This window comes from Hemitrygon akajei, chromosome 16 (genome assembly GCF_048418815.1).
Source record: "Hemitrygon akajei chromosome 16, sHemAka1.3, whole genome shotgun sequence".
In the NCBI taxonomy this organism is placed as follows: domain Eukaryota; kingdom Metazoa; phylum Chordata; class Chondrichthyes; order Myliobatiformes; family Dasyatidae; genus Hemitrygon; species Hemitrygon akajei.
In genome coordinates, this window is record NC_133139.1 from 9009162 (window position 1) to 9035160 (window position 25999).

At 43.5% G+C, this 25999-nt stretch overlaps 1 protein-coding gene across 1 annotated transcript in view; it reads right to left on the reverse strand.

Annotated features, from left to right (window-relative positions):
- The window catches only part of LOC140740341 (PDZ domain-containing protein GIPC1-like), a 102304-nt gene that overhangs the window by 54264 nt on the left and 22041 nt on the right, over window positions 1-25999 (reverse strand). The window contains exon 3 of the mRNA XM_073069493.1: window positions 12373-12553. Coding sequence (XP_072925594.1) covers window positions 12373-12553 — 181 coding nt within the window. The remainder of the gene's footprint in view (window positions 1-12372; window positions 12554-25999) is intronic.

Here is a 25999-nt window from a genome sequence, read left to right on the forward strand (position 1 = left end):
GAGCAGCTGGTGCATATCACAAGTCCTGGCTATGCAGTCTCTTACACCAAGAGTATTGATATTGGCTAGGATCGCCTGCTTTGTAAGGACACTGCCCAGAAGGCAATAGCAAACCACTTCTGCAGAAAAATTTGCCCAGAACAATCATGGTCACGGAAAGGCTGTGATCGGCCATGTCATACAACTGGGCACAGAATGAATGAAGGAGTTAGTACACCAGGAAAAGATTCACCCACATCTTCCAGCTCCATACACAGATTTCCACGTTGGAATTAGAGACTAACAAAGAAATGTGTAAGGATCTGGTGGATGTGAGTGTGATCTTAGAACATGGAACGTAACAGCATAGTACAGTCCCTTCAGCCCACAATGTTGTGCCAAACTTCTAATCTGCTCTAAGATCAATCAAACCCGTCCCTCCTACATAGTCCTCCACTTTTCTATCATCCATGAGCCTGTCTAAGAATTTCTATAATGTCCCTAATGTATCTGCTATCTGCCTTAGCCACACCCACCTCCCCACCAACAGGGTATTCACCACTCTGCACAAAGAGCTTACATCTGACATCCCCTTATACTTCCCTCCAATCACCTTGTACATGTCCCTTGATTAGCCATTTCTGCCCTGGGAAAGTTCTCTGGCTGTCCACGTGACCCTTGCCTGTGTCTCTTATCACCTTATACACCTCTATCAATTCTCCTCTCACCTTCCTTCATTCCAGAGAGAAAACCCCAAACGCACTCTACCTTTTCTCATAAGGCATTATCCTGTTAAGTTTTATTCCCTGCACGCCACTCTCTGTGCATAAGGACTTACCTCTGTCATACCCCGTCCATTTTTATTTCGCTGTATGTATTTAGAGATACAGTGCAGAACAAGCCCTTCTGGCCCAACAAAACATGCCACCCTGCAACCAAACTATTTGAACCTAACTTAATCCCAGGACAATATACAATGACCCATTACCCTACTAACCAGCACATCTTTGGATTGTGGGAGGAAACACACATGGTCATGAGGAAAACGTACAAGCTCCTTACAGATGGTGTCAGAATTGAACTCCAAACTCCAAGCTGTGGTAGTGTTGCACTAACCACCTTATTATTGAGGCATCCCATAGTTTCCTTCAATCACCTTCAAATTTCCTCCCAGGGGAAATTTAGGCATTTTATATCCCAATATTAGGCATTTCCTCCCAGAGGAAAAAAAAAGTCTCTGCTATCTTGTACATCTCTATCAGATCACCTCTCATCCTCCTGCACTCCAAAGAGAAAAGGCATGGTTCACTCAACCTACTCTCGTAAGGCATGGTCTCCAATCCAGGCAGCAACCTAAATGAATACTTCCCATCACTAAGAAGGGGGAAGAGTTCAGGGAAGGAGAGAGAGAAATTCTAGGAAATAGTTACTAATGGAAAGGAGTATTAAATGTCTTAGGCTCAGGCATTTTCTCCATTCCTTCTCAGTCCTGATGAAGGTCTCAGCCAAAAAAGTTGGTTCTTTATTCTTCTCTGAAGATGCTGTCTGCCCTGCCGAGTTCCTTTAGCACTTTTGTGTGTGTTGCTTTGGATTTCCTGCATCTGCAGACTTCCGCATATTAACTGTCATAATAGGTTTCAGAAAGCTTGGTTAGGATTAAGAGTTGAGTATAAATATCCATGGGAAGTATGAAACATTCTAATTCATTGCACCCTCTGATTCTCTTATTTTGGGGTAATCATTTACTGTAACACAAGATGACTTTACATCAGTTGCTCTCTGCAGTGGAATTCTGTGCAGTCACTGTAAAAATACACCTGCTTTCTGAAGTAAGAAGACACTGATCTGCTGGCAGTAACTGAGAAACCATTCAAGGAATAAAAATTAGAGCTGTTAGTAAGTGATGGGAAAGAAACCAACCTTAGAAGTGGTTCTGCTGCTGTAGCCCATGCACAGCTACTGCACAGGATCACAGTAACCTGCAGAGAGCTGTAAACTTAGTCAGCTCCATCATGGGCACTGTCTCCATTGTACCCTGGACATCTTCAAAGAGCGATGCCTCAAAAAGGCGGCATCCATCTTTAAGGACCCCATCACCCAGGATGTGCCCTCTTCTCATTGCTACCATCAGAAAGGAGGTACAGATGCCTGAAGGCACACACTCAGGGATTCAGGAACAGCTTCTTCCCCTTTGCCATCCGATTTCTGAATGGACATTGAGCCCATGAACACTACCTCACAAATTATTATTTCTGATTTTGCATTAATTTATCTATTTTATATATATATACTTACTGTAATTCACTTTTTTCCTGTTATTATTATACTACTGCAATGACAACAAATTTCACCACATCTGCCAGTAATTTTAAACCCAATTCTGATTCTGATGTTCCGATGTAGATGTGAAAAAGATTTTAGCTAATCTTAAAAAAATGGTTTTGTAGATATTATCAAAACAGGAATTTCCACATTAATCTCAACATTTCCTAAATAAATAAAAGTCTGTGGAGATTAATAAATAACAAATTATGTTTGTATCCTATTGCTACCAATCAAATCTCCATTTAAGGACTGCATTCACTTCAACTAACAATTCCAGTTATCTTAAAATCAAAAGTACAGCTACAAGACTTGTGAAGTCATCTTAAAATAACTTCAAACATAAAACTTTTATCAACTGGCAACAAAATGTTCTTCTTGCTCTATTTTTACCAGCCCTGGTTAAAAATGCTGATGTTGAAGCAATCGCCTTTGAAGGTTTTGGGGTAGGCTTTCAAATTTAAACAAATTGATGTAGTTTACTGCAGCTCTTAGGGTCACAGTTAGACTGTTAACCAGTGGCTGAATATTTTATTTAGTGACGCGCCTCTCTAAATCATAAAAACTATAAATTATAACAACTTTGTCAATGTAAAAAGGCTTGCATCAGTAATATGAGTCTAGAAATTAGCTCCAAAAGTTAAAGTATCATGATAATCCATTACATCAGTCAGCAGTGTATTATCCAACAATGGTTTCTTCTGAAACTCTGCAAGTGGTTATGACTGACTGGTTGTCTCATGACAGGTATTGGAAGCATGGAAGAGCCTACAAAAAAAAAATGGAGGATACAGCCCAGTTCATCACAGGTAAAGCTCTCTCTGCCATTGAGCCTATCTACAAGGAGCACTGCCACAGGAAAGCAGCCTCCATCATCAAGGATGCCCACCACACAGGCAATGCTCTCTTCTCAATGCTACCATCAGGAAGGAGGTATAGGAGCCTTAGATCCCACACCACCAGGTTCAGGAACAGTAATTACCCTTCAACCATCAGGCTCCTGAACTAACGTGGATAACTGACTCGATCATTGAACACAACCTATGGATTATATTTTCAAGGACTCTACAAAAGAGTACAGTCTGCTGAAGGGTCACGGCCTGAAACGTCCACTGAACTCTTTTCCATAGATGCTGCCTGGCTGGCTGAGTTCCTCCAGCATTTAGTGTGTGTTGCATAGTATCTGGTCAGTCATATTTGTACTTTGATAACAAATTTACTTTGAAGTTTGAAAAAGATTGATAATTATGATCCTTGAAGAATTGAAACAATTAGCACTTGTTATTCTAACCAATGTGCTACTAAGACAACTGCTCTGCTCCAAAGAGTGCTATGAGGTCATTCGTCAGTCAACTCATAGCCGGAGAAATGATTAACCTCCCCCCCCCCCCCACCCCCCCGGTTTGAGATAACTTATTTCTTTTATTCTTTCTTGCTTCTCTTCTAATATTTCTTTATCTGTGCAGTTGTAATGCCACTGTGAGACTGTATTTCCTTTGGGATCAATAAAATATCTAACTATCTATTTAGCAACTTACTGATGTTTGCATTACACAACAGGAAGTGAGCAAATTCAGTTTTGGAAAGGCAGAACAGCTTTTGAAAGCCAAATAGTTACTCTTGTTTGTGACAGGATTACTTCCCTCAGTGGCCACTTTATTAGGTACAGGAGTGGAACCCAGTGTGGTCTTCTGCTGCTGTAGCCCACCCACTTCAAGGTTCGATGTGTTGTGTGTTCAGAGATGCTCTTCTGCACAACACTGTCGTAACATGTGGTTATCTGAGTCACTGTCACCTTCCTGTCAGCTTGAACCAGTCTGGCCATTCTCCTCTGACCTCTCTCATTAACAAGGTGTTTTTGGCCACTCACTAGATTTTAAAAAAAATTTTCACACTATTCTCTATGAACTCTAGAGACTGGTGTACATGAAAATCCCAGGAGATCAGCAGTTTTAGAGATACTCAAGCCTCTCTGTCTGGTCCCGACAAACATTCCATGGTCAAAGTCACTTAACTCACATTTCTTCCTCGTTCAGATGTGTTGGTCCGAACAACAACCGAACCCCTTGACCATGTCTGTGTGCTTTTATGCTGCCACCTGATTGGTGATTAGGTATTTGCATTAAAGAGCAGGTATACGGGTGTACCTAATAAAGTGGCCACTGAGTTTTGATGGAATTATAATCATAGATCTTGAAGAATTGAAACAATTAGTATTTGTTATTCTAATCAACGTATCTTATTGATATTTGTGTTATACTACAGGAACCAAAGTGCTCAGAAACTAAGCAACTACTTTTTGGAAATGCTTAACAGCTGTTAATAACCGAATAGTTACAGGATTAATTCCAGGATATATTGTCGGCTGGAGGATAAAGCACAAGAAGCAGATGCAAATCAATTAAAAACAAAGCAACAACACACACAAAATAGTGGTGGAACACAGCAGGCCAGGCACCTTCGTCCTGACGAAAGGTCTCGGCCCGAAACGTCGACAGCGTTTCTCCCTATAGATGCTGCCTGGCCTGCTGTGTTCCACCAGCATTTTGTGTGTGTTGTTGTTTGAATTTCCAGCATCTGCAGATTTCCTTGTGTTTGCTCTAAAAACAAAGCAGATGGTCATATCTGAGTCAAGTTCAAATGCACGTCCAGCTGATCCAATGCCGCCTGTACAGACACTACACTGTTGTTTCAGTCAAGGGGATGGAGTGAAAGATCTAGGATTGTTAATGGCTTGGAAAGTAGGAACGTGCCTGCTACAACAGATGGTGCAGCCCGTTTCAGAAGAACTTGGAAGCAAACCAATTCTCTCACAGTTTCCTCTATTTTTATCAATACAAGAGATTCTGCAGATGCTGGAAATCCAGAGCAACCCACACACACAATGCTAGAAGAATTCCATAAGACCATAAGACGCAGAAGCAGAATTAGGCCATTCAGCCCATCGAATCTGCTCTGCCTTCCCATCATGGTTGATCCCAGATCCCACTCAACCCCATACCCCTGTCTTCTTGCCATATCCCTTGATACCCTGACCAATCCCTCGTGGACTTGGCCTCCCTTTCCACAGATTCACTGCTCTCCAGCTAAATTCAGCAGATCAAGCAGCATCTATGGAAAGGACTGAACAGTCAACTTTTTGGGCCGAGACCCTTCATCAGATCCTCCGCCCAAAACGTCAACTGCTTATTTATCTCCGTAGATGCTACCTGACCTGCTGATTTTCTGCAGCACCTTGTGTGTGCTGCTCTGCCTTATGATCAAGGTTTGTCCTCACTACTCTATACTGACGCTGGCAAATACAAATATAATTATTTTCATCAAGGTGGGACATTGAGCAGCTTAGAATAGGGGTCCCCAACCTTTTCAGTGGCATGAACCCCTACCATCAACGGAGGGGTCTGTCGACCCCAGTTTGGGAACCCCTGGTTTAGAACATGGAACAATACAGTGAAGTGCGGGAACGTCAGCCCATGACGGCGCGCAAGCTAAATATACTCCATAATCTAATCCTTCCCTCCTACACTGCCTGTAACCCTCGGTTTGTCTTATATTCAGTGCCTAAGAGCCTCTTAAATGTCCCTCTTATGCCAGCCTCTGCCACGAACCCCAGCAATGCATTCCAGGCACCCATTACCTTCTGTGTTGAAAAAATCCTTCCCCTGACATCTCCTCTAAACTTTCCTTTGCTCACCCTTAAATGATGTCCTCTAGTATTGACTGTCACCTCATTGAGTAAAAGGTGTTGACTGTCAGCTCTATTTATGCCTCTCATTTTCTCGTGCACCTCTATCACGTTAGTTCTCATCCTCTGATGCTCCAGAGAAGCCCTAGATCACTCAACCTGTCCTCATAAGACATGCTCTCTAATCCAGGCAGCATCCTGGTAAGTCTGCTCTCTGAAGCTTCTGCATCCTTCCTATAATGAGGCAACTAGAATTGAGTGTAATACTCCATGAGGGCGAACCAGAGCTGCAACGTTACCTCAAGGGCTTGAACTCAATCCCCTAACCAATGAAGCCCAACAGACCAGTCATCTCCTTAACCACCCGACAAACTTGCACAGCAACTTTCAGGGATCTATGGACATGGACCCCGAGATCTCTCTGTTCCTCCACACTGCTAAGAATCCTGCCATTAACCCTGTACTCTGACTTTTCAAAGTGAATCACTTCCCGCTTTTCCTTCTACCACTTCTCAGCCCAGCTCTGCGTCGTGTCAATGTCCATATAACATGATTAACCTACTAAATACACTATATTATGGCATCGACACATCGCACACTTCTTGTGAGTTGCATTCCATTCACTCAACTTTAGTTTCTGCCTGTTATGTCGCTGGTGTTTAGGGCAGCAATGAAGGTTCAGGGCTTCCTTCAGCATGTCAGTAGCTTCCTCTCGGTTTTCAGTACTGTCAGTCATGCAAGTCCCGGGTGGAGACTCAGGAATACCATCACACTCAGATGTAGAAGGATTCTTCATTGCTGTTTCTATAACAATTTTGTTTTACCAGTCAGTGTTGTTAGCCCTGAGCTGAGTCCCTGAACCTGGAGGACCGGTGGACCACTCTTAATCTGGCCTCTGCCCTTTGACCTATTTGGCATGGGTGACCCTACCAAGAGCCAAAGCATAAAGCCCTGACTCCAGCCAACATAGCTCTCGAGGTCATTGAGGTACGCAATTAAGCCACAACTTAATAATGCCAGTTCAAAGTGCACGTGCAGTGGGAGGTGAGCGTCAGCTCACAAGCGATACATTTTTATGACTCACAACAATCATCTGTTCAGGCAAGGTACAGAGCAAACTTCATCCAGAACATTGTGTGTTATTATTATTGGAATAACCACTTCCTAAAATAACAATCTCAGATATAGACACCAGAAAACTCCAAGCAAAACACACAAAATGCTGGGGGAGCTCATCAGGCCTGCAGTATCAATGGAAAAGAGTAAACAGTCGACGGTTCAGGCTGAGACCCTTCATCAGGGCTGGAGAAAAAAGATGAGAAGTCGGTAAGAGGTGAAAGAAATACAAGCTGGTAGGTGAAACGGGGCGGGGCAGTGAACTAGAGAGCTGAGAAGTCAATTGACGAAAGAGTTAAAGGGCTGGAGAAGGGGGAATCTGATAGGAGAGGACAGAAGGCCATGGAAGAAAGGGAAGGGGAGGAGTGCTAGAGGGAGGAGTTGGGCAGGAATGGAGATAAAATGAGAGAAGGAAATAGGAATGGGGAATGGTGAAGGGGGGGGCAATTACCAGAAGTTCAAGAAATCAATGTTCATGCCATCAGGTTGGAGGCTGCCTAGTCAGAATACAAGATATTGCTCCTCCAACCTGAGTGTGGCTTCATCGCGACAGCAGAGGAGGCCATAGACTGACAGGCCAGAATGGGAATGGGAAGTGGTATTAAAATGGGTGACCACCAGGAGATCCTGCTTGTTCTGCCGGACAAAGCATAGATGCACAGAAAAGCAATCTCCCAATCAACATCAGGTCTCACCAGTAGAAAGGAGACCACACCAGGAGCATCAGATACAGCAGAGTGATCCCCGCGGAAGGCAGAAAGTGGGGGGGGGAGGGAAAGATGTGCACGGTGGTGGGATCCCATTGGAGATGGCAGAAGTTATACAGAATAATGTGCTGGACATGGAGGCTAGTAGGGAGGTTGGAGAGGACAAGAGGAACCTTATCACTGGCAGGTGGCTGGGGTGAGGGCAGACATGTGCAGAATGAAAAAAATGTGGGTGAGGGCAGTGTTTCTGGTGGAGGAAGGGAAGTTCCTTTCTTTGGAGAAGGAAGACACCTCCTTAATTCTGATATGAAAAGCCTCATCCTGAGAGCAGATGCGGTGGAGATGGAGGAATTGAGAGATGGGGGACGGCATTTTTGCAAGTAACAGGGTGGGAAGGGATATAGTCCAGGTAACTGTGAGAAATCAGTTGGTTTATAAAAGATATCAGTAGATAAGTTGCCTCCAGAGATAGAGACGGAGAGATTGAGAAAGGGAAGGGAGGTGTCGGAAATAGACCAGGTTAATTGGAGGGAAGGGTGGATGTTGGAGGCAAAGTGGATGAAGCACCAATGCAGTAGCGTAGGGAAAGTTGGAGAACGATACCAGTGTAGGCTTGGAACATGGACTGTTCCACGCAGCTGACAAAAAGGCAGGCGTAGCTGGGACCCGTGCAAGTGCCCACGGCTACACTTTTTGTTTGAAAGAAGTGGGTGGAGCTGAAGAAGAAATTATTGAGAGTGAGGACAAGCTCCCCCAGTTAAAGGAGAGTGGTGGTGGCGGGGAACTGGTTGGGTCTGGTGCCCAGAAAGAAATGGAGAACTTTGAGGCCTTCCTGATGGGGGGGGGGGGGGCGGGGAGGCGCAGTGGAGGTGTATAGGGACTGGACATCTATAGTGAAAAAAGACAATTGGGGCCAGGGAACTTGAAATCATTAGACAGATAGATAGATAGATAGATAGATAGATAGATACTTTATTCATCCCCATGGGGAAATTCAACATTTTTTCCAATGTCCCATACACTTGTTGTAGCAAAAACTCATTACATACAATACTTAACTCAGTAATAATATGATATGCATCTAAATCACTAACTCAAAAAGCATTAATAATAGCTTTATAAAAAAAAAAAAAGTTCTTAAGTCCTGGCAGTTGAATTGTAAAGCCTAATGGCATTGGGGAGTATTGACCTCTTCATCCTGTCTGAGGAGCATTGCATCGATAGTAACCTGTCGCTGAAACTGCTTCTCTGTCTCTGGATGGTGCTATGTAGAGGATGTTCAGGGTTTTCCATAATTGACCGTAGCCTACTCAGCGCCCTTCGCTCAGCTACCGATGTTAAACTCTCCAGTACTTTGCCCACGACAGAGCCCGCCTTCCTTATCAGCTTATTAAGACGTGAGGCGTCCTTCTTCTTAATGCTTCCTCCCCAACACGCCACCACAAAGAAGAGGGCGCTCTCAACAACTGACCTATAGAACATCTTCAGCATCTCACTGCAGACATTGAATGACGCCAACCTTCTAAGGAAGTACAGTCGACTCTGTGCCTTCCTGCACAAGGCATCTGTGTTGGCAGTCCAGTCTAGCTTCTCGTCCAACTGTACTCCCAGATACTTGTAGGTCTTAACCTGCTCCACACATTCTCCATTAATGATCACTGGCTCCATATGAGGCCTAGATCTCCTAAAGTCCACCACCATCTCCTTGGTCTTGGTGACATTGAGAAGATCAAGAACTTGTGAAGTGTCACAGATGTACTGTAGGTAGGAAGGGACTGAACTGGGGATGGGGGGGATAAAGCTGAGTCAAGGTATGCAGATATGAGTTTAGTGGGGCAGGAACAAGCAGAAACAATGGGCCTACCTGGACAGGCTGGCTTGTCAATTTTGGGTAGGAGGTAGAAACGGGAGGTGCGGGGTAAGGGAATTCTGAGGATGGATAATCCCCAGAGTTAATAAGGTTGGTGATGGTGTGGGAGACAATGGTCTGCCAGACAATTACAGCACTCCTCTTATCTGTGGGTTTGATGGTAAGGTTAGGATTGGTGTGAAGAGAGTAGAGAACAGTGCGATCAGATCCCAAATATACAGTAACATGTAAAGGTCTTAGGCACATATCAATAACTAGGGTGCCTAAGACTTTTGCACAGTACTGTACTTGTCAACATGGAATGGAGAACAAGTTTGTAAATCTGATGGGAGCGAAGGATTTTGGGAATGATGAAGGTGGAGCATCACACGATGGATGTGGGACTGGTGGCAGAGAAGGAGTGCCAGGAGCAGGGAAGGGGGCAGTGGAGTGGGTGCAGACACCCCCCTCCCCCAGCCTTGAGACACCAGGCAAGGTCGTTTGATTCCAAACAACTGGTTTGTTGATTATTACAGAATGTCTCTCTGGTGCTTCCCGCTCCCTCCCCTCTTCCTTCTCCTTTTCCCCAACCATGATTCCCCTCTCCCTGTCCCCTTCCCACTCTCAGTCCACAATAGAGACCCAGATCAGAATCAGGTGTATCATCACTCACAAAGGTCATGAAATTTTTTTTTGAAGTAGTAGAAGTACAGTACAATACATAAAATTACTACAGTACTCTGCAAAAGTTTTAGGCACCCTAGAGATATATACGAGTCTAAACCTGTTACACAATGCTGTAACTTATCCATATCTTTGTTAGCCTAGCCATAGTTTCCACATTTGTAACATCAGCAGTGAGGAAAATTACCCATTCATCCCTTGTTATTAATTGACTGCTGTGAGCGTGTGATCACTTGCATCAAGAACAGGAAGATAGGAAGTGGATTACACCATTCGGCCCCTCAATTCTGTCCCACTATTCAATATCATCATGGCTGGTCTATGCTGGCCTCAATTTGTCTTCTGTGTCAGTTTCCTTATAACCATCATCTTACAATATTCTATTGATGGAATTGTGCGGCATGAGTAGGATCATAAAACCATAAGACAGAGTGTAGGAGCCGAATTAGGCCATTCAGCCCTTTGAGTGTGCTCTGCTGTTCCATCATAGCAGAGGATACTCATCTATGCAGTTACAAAGAAGGCACAGCAGCGGTTATACTTCATTAGGAGTTTGAGGAGATTTGGTACGTCAGCAAAGACACTCGCAAATTTCTACAGATGTTCTGTAGAGAGCATTCCAACCGGCTATATCATCGTCTGGTACGGTGGGAGGGTGGGGTGGGGGGGGGGGGGGAGAAACGCACAGGATGGAAAAAGCTGCAGAAAGTTGCAAACTCAGTCATCTCCATCGTGGGCACCAGCCTCCCCAGCATCCAGGACATCTTCAAGGACCAATGCTTTAAAAAGGTGGCATCTGTCATTTAGGATCCCCATCACCCAGGATGTGCCCTCTTCTCATTGCTACCATCAGAAAGGAAGTACAGAGGCCTGAAGGTACACACACAACCATTCAGGAACAGTTTCTTTTCCTCCGCCATCAGAATGGACATTGAAACCATGAACACTGCCTCACAACCTTTTTTGCACTAGTTATTTAATATATATATTATATATACCTGCTGTAAATCACAGTTTTTATTATATATTGCAATGTACTGCTGCTGCATAACCACAGATTTCACGAGAAACGCCAATGATATTAAACCTGATCTGCTTCTGATTCGGAACTTTCCCCCTCCCAACCCATTCTTCTACCTTTTGCCCATAACCTTTGATGTCCTCACCAATCACGAACCTATCAATGTCCACATTAAGTATTATCAATGGCTTGGCATCCACAGTCAACCATGGCGATGAATTCCATAGATTCACCACCCTATAGCTGAAGAAATCCTTCTCACCTCTGTTCAGAGGGAATGCCCTTCTGTTCTGAGGCTGTGCCCTCTGGTGCTAGACCTCTCCACTATTGGACGCATGTCCACTCTATCTAGGCCTTTCAATATTTGGTAGGTTTCAATAAGAAATCCTTCTCCCTTCCTAAACAGCGGTGTGATGTTTACAATTTTCCAGTCCTCCAGAACAAATGAGGTTCCACCCCCCCCCAACCCCCCAACCCCCTCCCCGTTCTTCTGAGCTCTAGCAAGTACAAGTCCAGAGTTATCAATTGGTCCTCACACCTTAACCCTTTCATTCCTGGGATCATTCTTGTAAACCTCCCCTGGATTCTCTCCAATGCCAGCACATCCTTTCTTGGGTCTCAAAACTGCTCACAATGCTCACAACAAGAGAAATTCTGCAGGTGTTGAAAATCCAAAGCAACACACACAAAATGCTGAAGGAACTCCGCAGGTCGGGCAGCAACTGTAGAAAAGAGGGAACAGTTGACATTACAGTCCGAGACCCTTCATCAGGACCTAAAACACCAACTGTACTCTTTTCCACGTTGCTGCCTGACCTGCTAAGTTCCTCCAGCATTTTGTGTGTCACAATGCTCCAGCTGTGAACAGGTGCATTATTCATAAAGGAAATGTTTGAAAAGTTACAAGATGGATTGTCGTAGAGAATTAGATCAAAAACTATAAACTTTGCAAGCTAAATGTTGTTCCAGCAGTGTGAGTGAGGAATGTTTATAGAGTTGCACTGCTCACCAAATGCCTTCCTTGGTTCCACCAATGCAAGTACGAATGGTTGTCCTTTAGGCAAATCTTTCAACATCTTGGCAACTTCATAATGTCGACAGCCGACTATCGTTCGATTGTTTATGCCTTCTATGTGGTCTCCCACGCAGACTGTCTTGATTCTGTCGATAGTGCTACCTTCTTTAATCCTCTGTGAAATCACAAATTACTATTTAGTACAAATATAGTCAGCATCATCAAGAAAATTGTTATATTATAATGGCTTTCAAAGTATAAAATAAAAAGGTCAGTTTGAATGCCAAAGCTCTGGTAACATAAGTTACTGGAGAAGGATCTAGAAAATCTGGCTACTACTATGGAAATATATTCTTCAGAGGGTTTTGTCATTGAGTTTTACAGCACAGAATCACTTCTGTTAGCCCACTGGTCTATGCACTCAAGTTCATCCTGTTTGTCATAACCTTCTAAACCTTAGCAATCAGGATACCTGTGGTGAATCGGAACCTGTGGGTGACGTGGTGGCATAGTGGTTAGCACAATGCTTTACAGTACAGGTGACTCGGGTTCAAATCCTGTCACTGCCTGTAAGGACTTTGTACGTTCTCCCCGTGATCGGAGGGGTTTCCTCCGGGTGCTCTGGTTTCCTCCCACAGACCAAACACAGTACAAAGCTGGTAGATTAATTGGTCATTGTACATCGTCCTATGATTAGGCTAGAATGAAATTGGGGAAATGCTGGGCGGTACGGCTCAAAGAGCCAGAAGGCCCTGCACTGTATCACAATAAACAAATTAATTAATTAGTAAGACTCTCTGGAATTCACTGCCCCAAAGCCTGTGTATTCTACGCCAATGGGGAATTAATGAGAGGAAAATTAATATAGGTGGGCGTGGTAACAGTTCTCACCAGTATCTGTAAGGAGCTTGTAAATTCTCCATGTGGGTTTCCCCCAGGTGCTACAGTTTTCTCCCACAGTCCAACAACATACTGGCTACTAATGATTAGAAAATTGTGGATACGCTAGGTTGGCCCCAGAAGTGATAGGGCATATTCTGCAGATATGCAATACAGCAAATATTAATTTCAACAGCAACCAGTCTTCAGATCTGAATATGGATTGTAGATTGAGTTTAAAATGAGGGTCAGAGCAATGGTCTTCCTGGAGCTGCATTTTAGAGTAAATTGCAGACCAAGAATCAGCCAATTGACCTGATATTTTTGAATACGCATGAATGCAATCAACACCCCATTGCACGAATAAGACTCAGAGACCATAGTGATTAACACTCATTTTCAATGTACCGTATTGATGGGAAGATCTGGGCATCTGAAAATTTACATGCAACTCAAAAGAGGGCATTGGAACTATAGAAATTGCCCTGTCACTTTTAGTCTTTAACATTAAAAATCATGCCATAATGCCAGGCTGGGGAGTCTCTCTCTTTCGAGTGACTCCAAAAGCCGTCAGCTTATGTACGTCCCAAATAAAGACTTTTTTTTATCTACCAGCTGCTCCTCTTCGACGACTTCGTTCAGAGTCACAGCGTAACTTGCGAGCTGCCCCCAGCACATCTCAGATTCTGCTGGTCATGAGCGCATACGATGCATTTCACTGTATGTCTCAACGCACATATGACAAATTAAGCTAATCTTTTTAGAGTTGTTCTGTACAGCAGAGAAACAGGCCCTTTGGCCCATTCATGTCAACAATAGTCCTATTTGCTGGTGTATGGTTTAGCCTAAAACTTTGAAATCCATGTAGCTGTGGTGTATCTCTGAAATAGTCTGCCCAAAGGATGTGCAGGTCAGACCAATGGACGCTTAAATAGAAGTAGATAAATAATTGGAAGATCATGGAATTGAGGGCCATAGGAACTGGTATAGAAGAGGTGATGAGGCCCAGGAAGGGGCAGCACTGTAGTGTAGTGGTTAGCACAACACTTAACAGTACCAGCGACTGATGTTCAATGATGCTCCGGTTTCCTCCCATAGTCCAAAGTAGTACCAGATTGGTGGGTTAATTGCTCATTGTAAATTGTCCTGTCATTAGGTTAGGGTTAAACCACAGGCTGCTGGGCGGTATGGCTCGAAGGGGCAAAGGGCCTGCTCTGCGCTGTATCTCAATAAAAAACATAAAACAATAAAGGACAATTCATCCATGATCATTTTGAATGGTGAGACAAGTTTGAGAGACTGCGTGGCCCATTTCCGCCCCTGTTTTCTTACGTTCTAACTCATTCTAGATTCACACAACATGGAAACAAGTGACATGGGGAACTTTACCAAACTGCTATGGGAATTAAGATCCTATGACCATAAGATATAAGAGCAGAATTAGGCCATTTGGCCCATCCAATCTGCTCTGCCATTTCATCGTGACTGGTCCTCTTGCTAAAGAAATTCTTCCTCATCTCCATTCTAAAAAAATGCCTCTCAATTCAGAGGCTGTGTCCTCTGGTCTTAGACTCTCCCACATGGGAAACATCCTCTCCACATTCACTCTATCAGACATATGATAGGTTTCAATAAGGTCACCCATCATTCTTCTGAATTCTAGTAAATACAGGCCCAGAGCCATCAAACACTCTTCATATGACAAGCCATTCAATCCTGGAATCATTTTCATTAACCTCTCTTGAACCCTCTCCAGGTTCAGCACATCCTTTCTACGAAAAGGTTCTCTCTGATTCTGTCCTTTTCCATGATAATGCTAAAGGCCAGGGAGCGGTGGTCACTGTCCCACAGATGCTCACCCACTGACAGATCTGTGACCTGAACCGGTTCATTACCTAATACTAGATCTAGTATGGCATTCCCCCTAGTTGGCCTGTCAACATACTGTGACAAGAATCCATCCTGGACACACTTAAAAAACTCTGCCCCATCTAAACCCTTGGAACTAAACAAGTGCCAATCAATATTAGGGAAGTTAAAGTCACCCATGATAACAACCCTGTTATTTTTGCACCTTTCCAAAATCTGCCTCCCAATCTGCTCCTCAGTATCTCTGCTGCTACCAGGGGGCCTATAGAATACTCCTAATAGAGTAACTGCTCCCTTCCTGTTCCTGACTTCCACCCATACTGACTCAAAAGAGGATCCTGCTACATTACCCACCCTTTCTGCAGCTGTAATAGTATCCCTGACCAGTAATGCCACCCCTCCTCCCCTTTTTCCCCCCTCTCTATCCCTTTTAAAGCACTGAAATCCAGGAATATTGAGAATCCATTCCTGCCCTGGTGCCAGCCAAGTCTCCGTAATGGCCACTACATCATAATTCCATGTATGTATCCAAGCTCTCAGTTCATCACCTTTGTTCCTGATGCTTCTTGCATTGAAGTACACACACTTTAGCCCTTCTACCTTACTACCTTTACACCCTTTATTCTGCTTCTCTTTCCTCAAAGCCTCTCTACATGTTAGATCTGGCTTTACTCCATGCAAATTAGTTTAAACCCTCCCAAACCATGCTAGCAAACCTACCAGCAAGGATATTGCTCCCCCTCGAGTTCAGGTGCAACCCATCCAATCTGTACAGGTCCCACCTTCCCCAAAAGAGATCCCAATGATCCAAAAATCTAAAACCCTGCCCCCTGCACCAACTCCTCAGCCACACATTCAACTGCCATTTCCTCCAATTCTTACCATCACTATCACGTATCACTGGCAGCAATCCTGAGGATGCCACACTTGAGGTCCTGTTCTTCAGCCTTCTGCCTAGTTCCCAAAACTCACTCTTCAGGACCTCATCTCTCTTTCTGCTTATGTCATTGGTACCAACATGTATCACGACTTCTGGTTGCTTTCCCTCTCGTGCCAGGATGTCATGCACCCGGTCAGAGACATCCTGGACCCTGGCACCCGAGAGGCAACAAACCATGCGGGTGTCCTTCTCACATCCACAAAATCCCCTGTCTGCTCCCCTGACTATAGAGTCCCCAATGACGACAGCTCTCCTCTTCTCCGTCCCATCCTTCTGCACCACAGGGTCAGACTCAGTGCCGGAGGCCCTGCCACCGTGGCTCACCCCTGGTCGGTCGTCCTCACCAACAGCATCCAGGACCCAACGACCTGCTTCCGGCAGCCTAGGTGTGACTACCTCCCTGTAGCTCTCATTTATGACTGCCTCATTCTCCTTTATGAGTCGAAGGTCATCCAGCTGCTGCTCCAGATTCCTCACACGGTCTTCCAGATCGCCCAGCCGCAAGCACTTCTGGCAGATGTGACTCTGCGGGAGAGGGGAGTTCCCCCAAGACTGCCACATCTCACAGGAGAGACACATCACCGTCTGGGAACAAGACTAACTGGGAACAAGCTTGTCCTCCGCCTCTTCTCATCAAAGCCTCAAAGCTTCACTGGCCCACTCACTCACTGGCCACTCCAGTTCAGCTACCCCTCTATTTATTTGTTTGAGCTTGTCAAACTGCTTGGTCACCTGTCCTCGATTGCCCAATCAGCTGCTTTCTGCTGAGCCTGAGCTATTCAAACCTTGATTCATTTCCATGAATGAATGAATACCTATTAATTTCCATAGATGCTGCCTGGCCTGCTGAGTTCCTTCAGCATTTTGTGTGTGTGTGTGTGTGTGTTGCTTTGGATTTCCAGCAGTTACAGAATCTCCTGTGTTTAACATCAGTAATGTTGGTGGGGCATTGGACACTGGATAGACACCAAGACGTATTTAGTATGCTAAAACCAACACGTTTTACTCAGCCTGGCCAGTTTGCGACAGCAGAACCCCATCAAGTTGCCTTACAATAATTCCCCTAAATGGCCTTGCAAGCTGTTCAGCGCTGTTACATTGCATAGCGCTCCAAAGAAGTGAAACCACAAAATCAATCAACAATTGAAAGAAGATGCTTTGTTTGATTTTCACTGGCAATTATCCTAAAATGGCTTTTCTTGCTCTAATTATCCCGAATGCAGTGAATTCTGTTTAGATGTGGAACTCTGAGCTAGAGTCTGTGACAGACACAATGGAAATATATTTGACCATTTCCATGTCTAGTAAAACATTTTTTCCAAGAGATCTTGAAGGAAATTAATTACCCAACCAGATGACATATATATTTATCTTAATATATTTCTTAGAGAACTCTGATGCCAGCGATAGTGCTGCAGAACAGAAAGAGGTCCACTCCCTCCTCTAGTCCATGCTGAATCATTATTCTGTCACAAAGCAGTCAAAATCCATATTCACGGATCTTATGTTTATTTTAATGCATTAATTTAAGAGTTTTAGTCACAAACACACCCCAATTACATTGGGAGAGTCAAAGACCAGAGGACATAGCCTCAAGTAGAGAGGCGTCCTTTTTTAACAGAAATGAGGAGCAATGTCTTTAGCCAGAGACTGCTGAATCTGTGGAATTTCTTGCCACAGGTGGCGATGGATGCCAAGTTATTGGGTATATTTAAGGTGAAGGTTGATCGATTCTTGATTAGTCAGGGCATGAAGGGATACGGGTGAAGGCAGGAAATCGGGTCCAAGGAGGAAAATGGATCAGCCACAATGAAATGGCAGAGCAGACTCGATGGGCCAAATGGCCTAATTCTTCTCCTTTATCTTATGGTTTTATGGTCTTATCACCATTTTCCCAATTCTGTGAATCTGCAAGCCAGATTCAGGGATTGTGGCTAACTCCACTCAGCACAGCACAGTCTGATCCCAAACCTGTGGACACACTTTTAAGGACTCTACAATTCATGTTCTTAATATTATTTATTACATTTAGTTATAATATTATTTTGTTTTTCTTTTTGTATGTGGGCAGTTTGTTATCCTTTGCAAATTGGCTGTTTGTCCATTTCTATGTATAGTTTTTCATTGATTCCATTGTGTTTCTTTGTACCTATTGTGAATACCCACAGGTAAATCAATCTTAGAGTAGTATATGGCCACTTTATTCGGAACCTCCTGTACATAATAAAATGGCCACTGAGTGCATGTTCATGGTCTTCTGCTGCAGTAGCCGATTTACTTCAAGATTCGACATGTTGTGCATTCAAAGATGGTCTTCTGCACACCACTGTTATAACACATAGTTATCTGAGTTACTGTCACCTTCCTGTCAGGATTAACCAGCTTGGTCATTCTTCTCTGACCTCTCTCATTAACAAGTTGTTTTTACCCACAGAACAGCCGCCCACTGGATGTTATTTTGTTTCTCCGTAAGCTCTAGAGCAGTGCTTCTCAACCAGGGTCAGGAGGTCATGAGAGGTTCTGCAAGAGATCACGACTAAAAAACAAACATTGTTTTTTGAAATTTGCACCAAGTGTGATGGTAGCGAGATAGGGGAGGCCATTGATAATTGGTGAGCGATGTATTGCACAAGGGGAGACTGATGAGGCTGATGAGGGGTGTAAAGTGCATTTTCCGACTTGGGCTGTGACGTCAGCCTCTCCCTCCTGTCTTACCTCCACCAACTTCCCCTTACACACCACCGACTGACTTATGGGAGCAAACAAACTCTATCAGCCTAGTAGAAAATTGGAAGGAAATTTTCATTCTAAAGATGGTCCAATGTGGCAACTTTTCAAGAGGAGGTGTGAGATAGACGAGGAGGATTCTGTGCCTAGGCCTACAGACAATTCTGATAAAGTTAATGATGAAGAATTACAATCTTCTGAGTCATTTCACTGCACCAGTGCAATAACAGACACAAAAAAAGCCTATCTTTACAATGAAAGCTGCTTATCAATGGGTTTTACGTGAACTAGTGATCCAAGTTGTCTTATTCCATTGTGCCTAGTCTGTGGCAAACAACTTACAGATATAACAATGGCTCCAGCAAAACTGAAAAAGCACTTAACTACAAATCACAGCCATATGACACGTAAAAGTGCTGATTATTTTAAATAGCTAATGGAATCTCAAAACAACTGGAGTACAGCTTTTGTTAACAAAGTCACGGTCAGTCAAAAAAATCAGGAAGGAAGTTATTTAGTAGCAGAACCTATTACCCAGAAAAGGAAAAGTCACAGTTAGTGAGAACCTAATAATGCCAGCATGTAAAATTATAGTGGGTAAAATGCTAGGACAAGAGGCAGTATGAGAAATCGAAAAGGTTTCACTCTCACGGAGTACAGTAAGTTGATGTAACGATGGCATGTCACATGATGGTGAAGGTTTCGTGTGATGAACTGAACTGATAAAACTGAAAGACAACAGCTTCTCGATCCAGGTTGATGAGTCAACAGATTTCACCAATAAACGTCATGTTGTAGCATTTGAAAGATTTGTAAATGATGGTGAAATCCAGAAAAGCTTTTTCTTTTGCTAAGAGCTGCCCACCACAAGCACAAGCCAGGATAAATTTAGTGTTTTGTCTTCCATATCTGGAAGCTAAAGGTCTGTCTTGGAGGAACTGTACACATGGTGCCCCATCAATGGTTGGCTCCATGAGAGGTTTTGTGAAAATCCTGACCTTTCTTCACAGAGAGGTGCTGGTGTCATAAACTCTTGGAGATTAAACAAGAAAAGTTCTGGATGATGCTACAAAAATGGTTAACTTTATTAAACAAAGACCAGTTCACTCGACAATGTTTAAAAACCTGTGTGAAAACCTGAACAAAGAGCACACCAATCTCCAGCTACGTACAGAAATCCAGTGGCTTAGCAGAGGAAGAGTTCTCCACAGAGTGCTTGCACTGAAAGGTGAATTGCAGGGGAACTTTCAAGAAAATAGTGGGCCATATTCCACTGAGTGCTTTGAAGATGAAGAATTGGCTGCAGAAACTGGACTACTTAACAGACATGTTTCATTATATCAACCAGTTGAACGAGGCTCTGCAACGCCATGGAGAAAATGTTTTTATTTCAAGTGACAAGATTCTTGGATTTAACAGGAAACTGAACCTTTGGGAAATCATGTTGCAAAAGGAAATCTTGAAATCTTGAATCACTGCTGCTTGGGCTTGAGAGTTAGGAAGGATATCAGAAAGTCTCGAGTCTTATTGAAAACCACCAAGAAGAACTGCAAATCAAAATTGAACAGTATTTTTCCTCATTTTCAACACAAGTGTATGACTGGGTGAGGGACCCTTTCTCTGGATCTTCTGCTCAGCCTGAGAACTTGACTTTGAGAGGAGAGGAAGAACTTTGTGAGCTGCACTCAAGATGAGATTTACTGACCTGCCCCTGGACAAGTTCTGGATTTCTGTAAAAGCAGTGTAGCTTGCCATTCACAGGAAAGCAATGAACATTTTGCTGCAGTTTCTGACTTCTTACATGTGTGAGAAAGATTTTTTATTGTTTAACAAGCATCAAGAGCAACTATAGAAATCATCTCATTTCGATTGAAGGTAAAATCTGTGTGTGTTTATCTCAAGTTTGGCCCAGAATTGAGTATTAGTGCAGCAAAAAACAGGCACAGGTTTCACATGCTATGCCTATATTTGAGCCTGATCATGTTACTTAGTAAGAAAATATGTTGTCAAAGTCTTATATAAAATTGTGGCTTAGGCTATATTTTTATTCATATTGCTTTGGCTTATGGCTTTTAGTAACTTTACAATTCAACAACGTCAATAAATTTTCATGTTGAAAATAGCATTAACTAAAATCGGTTTACAACCTTTATTTAAATTAAATCTACTGAGCCTACTTTTTGAAAAATTAAATCCCTTTTTGGCTTAAGCCAGCTATTCAACAGAAATTTATCATGTTTGCCTTACGAGTTTTTAAAATTTATGAAAGGGAAAGAAAGTTTAATTTCAAGAAAGGTAAGCTAAGCTTAACTACCTGTTTTTCTTTTCGAAAAAGGTTGGCTAAGAACTCATTCTCTATTCAAAAGAGCATTGGTAATTATTTTTGGATTATTATATCTATAACTTACTGATCATGCTAATGTACTGTGAACTGTAAATATAATAATTCTTATGCAGGGATTCCCAGAGACCTAAAAATTATTTCCAGGGTTCTTCCGGGGCAATAAGGTTGAGAAAGGCTGCTCTAGAGAGTATTGGCCATGAAAATCCCAGGAGATCAGCAGTTTCTCAGATACTCAAACCACCCCATCTGGCACCAACAATCATTCCACGGTCAAAGTCACTTAGATCACATTTTTTCTTCATTCTGATGTTTGATCTGAACAACAACTGAACCTCTTGACCGTGTCTGCATGCCTTTATGACTGAGTTGCTGCCACATGATTGGTTAATTAGATATTTGCATTAACATCCAGGGTACAGGTGTGACTAATAAAGTGCCAACTGAGTGTCTGTGGGCTAAAATCCATAAAATAATGAATTAAAATAGACAGAAAATTTAATTTTCCTATTTAATGGACAGTGATTAACAGTTGAGCTTCATCACTAATCTAGCACACACTGTTCACTGAAGAATTTAAGGAGTTATTAACAATTTTCTCTCCAATCAATCCAATGTTTATTCAGAGGAGAATCGTGCTAAAAGTTACTAACTAGTAAGCATGACACATCTGCCCCTATCTTCTGAAAATTATATTAAAAAACAATCATGTTTTTACTGCTGCTCCTTATCCTTGGTATTGTAACAATGCATTTTAGGAGTTAAAATTTCTGAGAGACTCAGTAATACCAAAATGCTTCTACTCTGAGCTTATTCCAAGCAAAATCCATTTGTTTGTTCTGCTGTTGAGAATAAGGGAAACAGGAAAGTTTGAGCCCTTGTTTATGGATCACAAGCTCTTCGCGCATCGCAAAGTGGGCTTGGAAATGAAGCCATAGGACATGGGAGCAGAATTAGGCCTTTCAGCCCATTGAGTCTGCGCTGCCATTCCATCATAGCTCATAGCTCATCATTTATCATCCCTCTTAACCCCATTCTCCTGCCTTATCCCTGTAACCTTGGATGCCCTTAATAATCATAAATCTATCAACCCCTCCCGCTCTAAATATATCCAATAACTTGGCCTTCACAGCTATCTGTGACAGTGAATTCTACAAATTCACTACCCTCTGGCTGGAGCAAATCTTCATCATCTCTGCTCCGAGGAAACGTCCTTGTATTCTGAGGCTGTGCCCTCTTGCCCTGGACACCCCACCCCCATCGGAAACATCCTCTCAACATCCACTCTATCAATGCCTTTCAATATTTGGTAGATTTTAGTGAGATCTAACATCTTGCCAACTGCTGAAGTCAGGCTAACTGGCCCATAATTTCCTTCCTTTTTCCTCCCTTCCTTCTTAAAGAGTGATGTGATATTTCCAATTTTCCAGTCTTCCAATGAGATCCCCCATCATTCCTCTACACTCCAGCGAGTACAGGCCCAGAAACGTGAAACACTCCTCATACATTAACACTTTAATTCCTGGGATCAATCTCATAAACCTCTTCTGACCCCCTCCAAAGCCAGCACATCCTTTTTCAGATAGGGGCCCAAAACTGCTCAAAATATTCCAAGTACAGTCTGACCAATGCCTTATGAAGCGTCAGCATTACATTCTTTCCCTGCTGTAAAGAGGACATCACAGAAATGCTGATATTTAACAATTGATTGTAAACGTAATTAATGCAAATATATTTAGTCTCAGTACACAACTGACTTCAATTGCCCCTCAAGGCCAGATCTGATGGATAATATCACTAACTGGCAGCAATGTGGCTGAGGTAGAGAAACAACATAGAACATAAGACAGTACAGTGCAGTACAGGCCCTTCGGCCCACAATCTTGTGATAACTTTTTCAAGGTTGTTCAAGATTCAAGATAGTTCAGTTGTCATTTCCTGTGCAAAAGTGTAGGGGAGAACAAAACAATTGTTACTCCGGATCTGGGGCAGCACAAAGAAAACATAATAAGATAAATAACACAATAATTTAAAGTGTATAAATATATAAGATGGCTTATATACATTGATTGATTGTATGGCCATAAAGAGAAGCCAGGAGTGTCTGTACATAAGATGACTCTGACAGGAAATGATAAAGGTGTGGAGGGGTTGGGGTGTTGATCAGCCTGACTGCTTGGGGAAAGTAACTGGTTTTGAGGCTGGCTGTCCTGGTGTGGATGCTACGTAGCCTTGTCTGTGGGAGTGGGACAAACTGTCCTTGAGTGGGGTGGGTGAGATCCTTCATGATATTGTAGGCCTGTTTATTGTAGGAGAGGACAAACAACCTACTCCAAGATCAATCTAACACTTCCCTCCTACATATCCCTCTATTTTTCTTTTATCTAAAAACTCTTCAATGTCCATAATGTATCTTCCAATAGAGTGCCAGAGATGGTGAGGGCACCAAGTGCCTAGGTGTAAACAGTGCCAACAACCTGTCGTGGTCCAACCACACAGACGCTACAGCCAAGAAAGTGAACAAGTCCCATAAGTTCATCGGGAGGCGAAGAAAATTTGACATGTTCCCACTGTCCCTCATCAATTGTTATCAATGCACCATAGAAAGCATCCAGTCTGGGCACATTGAGACTTGGGGTGACCACAAGAAACTGCAGAGAGTTGTGGACACAGCTGAGCGCACCACGACAATCAGCCTCCAGTGGCTGTCTCGGTAAAGCAGCCAGTGTTATCAAAGTTCCTACTCATTCCAAACATCCTCTCTCATCGGGCAAAAACCTGAAAGCACGTGGCACCAGGCTCAAGGGCAGCCTCTATCCTGCTGTGACAAAGCTGGTATGGTAAAATGGACCTTTTACCTCACAGTCTTCCTCGATGTGACCTTGTACTTGTCTGCCTACACTGCACTTTCATCACAACTATAACACTTTGTTCAAGTTTAATTGTCATTCATCCATACAAGAATACCCATGAATACAACCAAATGAAACAGTGTTATTGTCATTCAACCACACAATGAATACCCGTGAACACAGCCAAACAACACAGCATTACTCCGGGACCAAGGTGCAAAACACAGGACAAACAGTCATACACGACACAAGGCACAAATAGCACATTTAAGATGGCAAGCACATATAACACAGTAGTAAAATACAGGGACACAAAAAAAATAGTCCAAGTCCCTGAGTCCGTGCATCTTGCAGCAGTCTGCAGTTGAACACTTGTCTTCTGCTGAGTGAACACCGGGGGACAACACTGTTCCAGCATGGACCCCACGCCATACTGCCTCCAGCATTCTGGTGGAGTGCCCGACTCTGATGCCTCCCCCCGGGTGGCTGCAAACAGGCAACAGTGTGGTTCGAGGCCTAATTCTTGCTACGACCGAGGCCACGCAAGCTCCCCTGTCATCTGCCCCCACCATTCACCAATGAACCAATGAAATGGACTTGCAGCATTCCACACCACAGTTGTCCAACAAAGCCTTGCACTCACAAGAAAGGTGATTGAATCAATCACTTGCTGTTAGGCCGCACACCTCGAGCGAGCACTGACACCTCTCTGTCACACTCAGCATCACGGTCCACAGTGTCCAGCTCCCTCAGTTCCTTTGCCAAAGAACAACTCACTGACTGGGGTAGACCTGCAGCTCCTTCAGTTCTTAATGTCCAGCAGGGTCTTAGAACATAGAACATAGAATAGTACAGCACATTACAGGCCCTTCGGCCCACAATGTTGTGCCGACCCTCAAACCCTGCCTCCCATATAACCCCCCACCTTAAATTCCTCCATATACCTGTCTAGTAGTCTCTTAAACTTCACTAGTGTATCTGTCTCCACCACTGACTCAGGCAGTGCATTCCACGCACCAACCACTCTCTGAGTAAAAAACCTTCCTCTAATATCCCCCCTGAACTTCCCTCCCCTTACCTTAAAGCCATGTCCTCTTGTACTGAGCAGTGGTGCCCTGGGGAAGAGGCGCCTGCTGTCCACTCTGTCTATTCCTCTTAATATCTTGTACACCTCTATCATGTCTCCTCTCATCCTCTTTCTCTCCAAAGAGTAAAGCCCTAGCTCCCTTAATCTCTGATCATAATCCATACTCTCTGAACCAGGCAGCATCCTGGTAAATCTCCTCTGTGCCCTTTCCAATGCTTCTTGTAATTGCAGAAAGCACAATTTAAAAAGGTAATGTCATCATTGGTTGGCCCCATAGAAGCCACTGTGTCCAAGGTGTCGCCACCTTACCAGAAGCATTCTGTTAATGTTTTCCTTTGTACTACCTCAGTGTACTGATGTAATGAAATAGCTTGTGTGGATGGCATGGTATCTGTGACAATAATATTACAAATTCCAGGAGACTGTGAAATGGTTCCTACAAGAGCTGTCACTGTAGAGTACATTTCTGGTTCTCCCTTCCAGCACAGATGTGGGTGCACGGAGGTTTTGTTTAATTCTAGCTGGTCTCTACCTCGTGGTGTACCTTTACCGTGACATTACGTGAATAATAACTATGTCCAGTGGAGAGTGTACTGACCCGGCTGCATCACGGCCTGGTATGGAAACACCAATGCCCAGGAATGGAAAACACTACAAAAGGTAAGTGAATTTGGCCCAGTACAACACAGGTAAAGCCCTCGAACCATTGAGCACATCTACATGAAACACTGTCGTAGGAAAGCAGCATCCATTCTCAGAGATCACCACCACCCAAACCATGCTCTTTTCTTGCTAATGCCATCAACAAGAAGATACAGGAGCCTCAGGACTCACATCACCAGGTTCAAGAACAGTTACTATCCCTCAACCATCAGGCTCTTGAATAAAAGGTGATAACTACATTCACTTGCCCCATCATTGAAATG